Source organism: Megascapheus bottae, chromosome 37 (genome assembly GCF_031878675.1).
Source record: "Megascapheus bottae isolate mThoBot1 chromosome 37, mThoBot2.hap1, whole genome shotgun sequence".
In the NCBI taxonomy this organism is placed as follows: domain Eukaryota; kingdom Metazoa; phylum Chordata; class Mammalia; order Rodentia; family Geomyidae; genus Megascapheus; species Megascapheus bottae.
Genome location: NC_143545.1, coordinates 4,045,349 through 4,048,499, shown reverse-complemented (window position 1 = coordinate 4,048,499; position 3,151 = coordinate 4,045,349). Strand labels below are relative to the sequence as shown.

At 46.4% G+C, this 3,151-nt stretch overlaps 1 protein-coding gene across 1 annotated transcript; it reads left to right on the top strand.

Moving 5' to 3' along the window:
• The first annotated feature begins 317 nt into the window (after window positions 1-317).
• Window positions 318-2,280, top strand: LOC150042091 (C-type lectin domain family 2 member D11-like). Its single transcript, XM_090325206.1, has 2 exons — window positions 318-637; window positions 2,052-2,280. The coding sequence occupies exons 1-2, from the start codon at window positions 318-320 to the stop codon at window positions 2,278-2,280; spliced, it is 549 nt and encodes a 182-aa protein (XP_090181332.1).
• Window positions 2,281-3,151: the final 871 nt, after the last annotated feature.

The window sequence follows — 3,151 nt, the reverse complement described above, 5'->3', positions numbered from 1 at the left end:
CTCAGCTCCTCCATTCTTTCCTTTTCCATCATTGCAAGATGGCCTTTGGTGGTAATTGAGCAGGACAAGCCACAAGACGGGAACGCTATGATCATTTTCCTTCTACATTCAAACCCTTGGATTCAAACCCTCCTCTTTCTCTGTGTACAGTCAAAGGGTTCCAGGAAAAATACTCAGGAATATCGTAAAATACCCAGGAATATCGTCACAAATCACCCGCGCCAAAGTTCACTGCTGTCTCTTGACTATTATGGTTCTGTTTGGGACGACAGTTGTACTAACGGTGATTCTAGCAGGTGAGTGGCTTTGAATGGCCAATGGGTGGCTTAGGCCCCGGGACAGGTACAGAAAACAGAAGACTGATTATAAAGCAAATCCATTGTGTGTTAGGGAACCAAGCAGAAAGCCGCATTCCAGAGCACAGCCTGTTTTCCTGTCCAAGAGAGTGGATTGGCTTTGGGAATCAGTGTTTCTATTTTTCTGAGGATACAAGGAACTGGACGTCCAGTCAGGACTTTTGTGTCTCCTTTGGAGCCAATCTGGCCAACTTTGACACCATCCAGGACCTGGTAAGAAATGCTTTTGGGGTTCCTGTTCTCTGTGACGTGCTAAAGACAGCCCACCCCGACTTGGAGAGGTTGTGTGAAGTTAAAGGGTTGGGCGCCAGGAGCTCACGCTGTCATCCAGCTACCCAGGAGGCTGAGATGGGAGGATCGAAGTTCCAAGACAAATTGTGGAAGTTGGGTTGGCACATACACACAAAGAAGAGAAAAAGAATTATTAGTCCTAATACACAGCTTCTCAGAGGCTGAGATGTGAGATCACAGTTTGAAGCCGGCCTTTGACAGAAAAACAAAATACATCCAAAGTCAAGGACTCCCATTTTCAACTCACTGTGTTTTATTACAGAATTTCCTGAAAAGATACAAAGATTCGTACGATCATTGGATTGGACTGAGAAGAGAATCCTCAAAGCACAGTTGGAAGTGGGCAGACAACACAGACTTCACCAACTTGTACGTTGTCAACCATCTTTTGGCTTATTTGTTTTGGGTCTGGATTGGGGCTTGAACTCAGGGCCTGGGTCCTTGTTCCTGCGGTTTTGCTCAAGGCTAGTGCTCTACCACTTGAACCACAGCACCATTTCTACCTTTTGCTAAATAGTTTATTGGAGATAAGATTCTCATGGACTTTGCTGGCAGGGCTGGCTTTGAACTGTGATCCTCAGATCTCGGCCTCCTGAGTAGCTGGATGACAGCTGTGAGTCCTGGAACCCAGCATAGATTTGTTGTTGTTGATGATGGTTTATTTTTCTGCATTTTGGAAACAGTTGAGCCTGAGTGAAGGTCACGTCTAGGGAGCCCACAAGTGGCCGTGGGTCATGAATGAATGCGTGGTTAGTGTGACTGGGATGGACGGGTGATGGACAGACAGGTGGCATTCACACCAGGACTTTGAGAATGGAGAAGAAATGCAACTCAGTCAGCAGTGCTCAGCACTAATGTGAGACGACCGCTAGTCTCTTACTTCTGTTAAAACTACAGACAACAAATGCGGGCGCGGTGACTCATGCTTATAATCCTAGCTACTCAGAAGGCTGAGATCTGAGTATCAAGGTTCAAAGCCAACCAGGGAAGTGGGGCTTGGCTCAAGGAAGTAGCCTTGAGCTCAGGAAGAGCACCCAGGAAAACCTACAGACCACAAGCTGTGTGCTGGTGGCTCTCACCTGTCATCCTAGCTACATGGGAGGCTGAAATCTGAGAATCAAGAGTTCGAAACCACCCTAGGCAGGAACATCCATGAGACTCTTACCTCCCTTTAACCACAAAAAAAGAAAAGAATGAAAGAAAGAAAGAAAAGCTAGAAATGTTCAGAAGTGGTGCTGTGGCTTCTAATGAGAGAGCAGGACTCGTCTTGAGCACAAAAGTTCAGGGACGGCGGCCCAGGCCCCGAGTTCTAACCCCACACCTGACAAAAAGAAAAAAGAAAAATGAACACAAGCAAGTAAGTACCCAAATGTGAGTACTGCACGTGATTCTGCTTGGCTCTAGGGTGGAAGTTCGAGGCTCTGGGGAATACGCCTATTTGAGTGAAGCTGGAATTAGCAGTGCCAGGGTCTACGCAGAGAGAAAGTGGATCTGCAGCAAACCAAGCCTCTACGCCCAGTGCCCAGCCGCCTCCAGCTCTCTCCTACCCCATGTCTCCTCCTCTACATACTGTCTGCTTGTAGCTGCGATCCTAATAGCTCACACCTCGAACCCCAGCTACGCAAAAGACTGACATCTGAGTGTTGCTCTCCAGCAACACAGGTATGACAGGGACACCTAGGGCCAGCCTGAAGTCCCATGGAGCTGAGGAGATGGCAAGTAACCCAGCCCTCCCCAATTGCCGGGGAGAAAACAACTCTGAGCCAGGAGGTGTGTCAGCCATGAAAGCGCAGCAGATCTCAGGTTTATTGTGTTGGGCACTTAGTTATATACTGTGGGGGAAAGAGGAGGTGGAGAAGCAGAAAGGACCCAACAGAAAAAAGGCCAAGGTGCTGTCACAAAGGGTCAGGGCCAACTTTCAGGTTTTTACAGGGCAGGACCAGTGCAAGAAAGCCCAAGAGGGCTGAGGCCCTGCGCTAGGGGTTCAGTGGAGTCATGTTCACAGAAACACCTCAAGAGAGGTCTGCGAGGAAGGCCTGGACAAAGCCCTTTAGTGGCTGCTGAGCCAGAATGGTGAACAGGCCTCAGAGACGGCGATCAGGCCCCAACAGCTAAGATTAACAGGCATGTGCCACCAGTGCCTGAGTTGTTTTTTTTTTTAAGACATTATTAACATTGATTTTTACATCATATTTTAAATGACAAGTTTAACATACAAGGGTTCAAGGAGGGAATCTCTATTTACAATCACTGGGACTTAGTATTTAGAACTTAATCACAATTAGGCTAAGGGTTTGTATGTCATAGAAACATTAATTTATGAAATAAACATTATGTCTATAGAGTCATAGCTTTTTATGTCTATATGGTTATGTTTGTATTTCCATTACTACTTTTTTTTTAATCTTTTTTTAGACCATCTGCTCTATGTTTATTCAGCCATTTGACTTGTGTCCTGTACAAGTTAATCAAGCCCCAAACACTCACTGATGGATAAACAAAGC

Bases quoted from the DNA above. Each gene is read 5' to 3' on its own strand.
- LOC150042091 (XM_090325206.1), top strand. From the start codon at position 318: ATGGGTGGCTTAGGCCCCGGGACAGGTACAGAAAACAGAAGACTGATT. The intron at 638-2,051 runs GTTGTGTGAAGT...GCTTGGCTCTAG, and splicing joins GCCCACCCCGACTTGGAGAG to GGTGGAAGTTCGAGGCTCTG.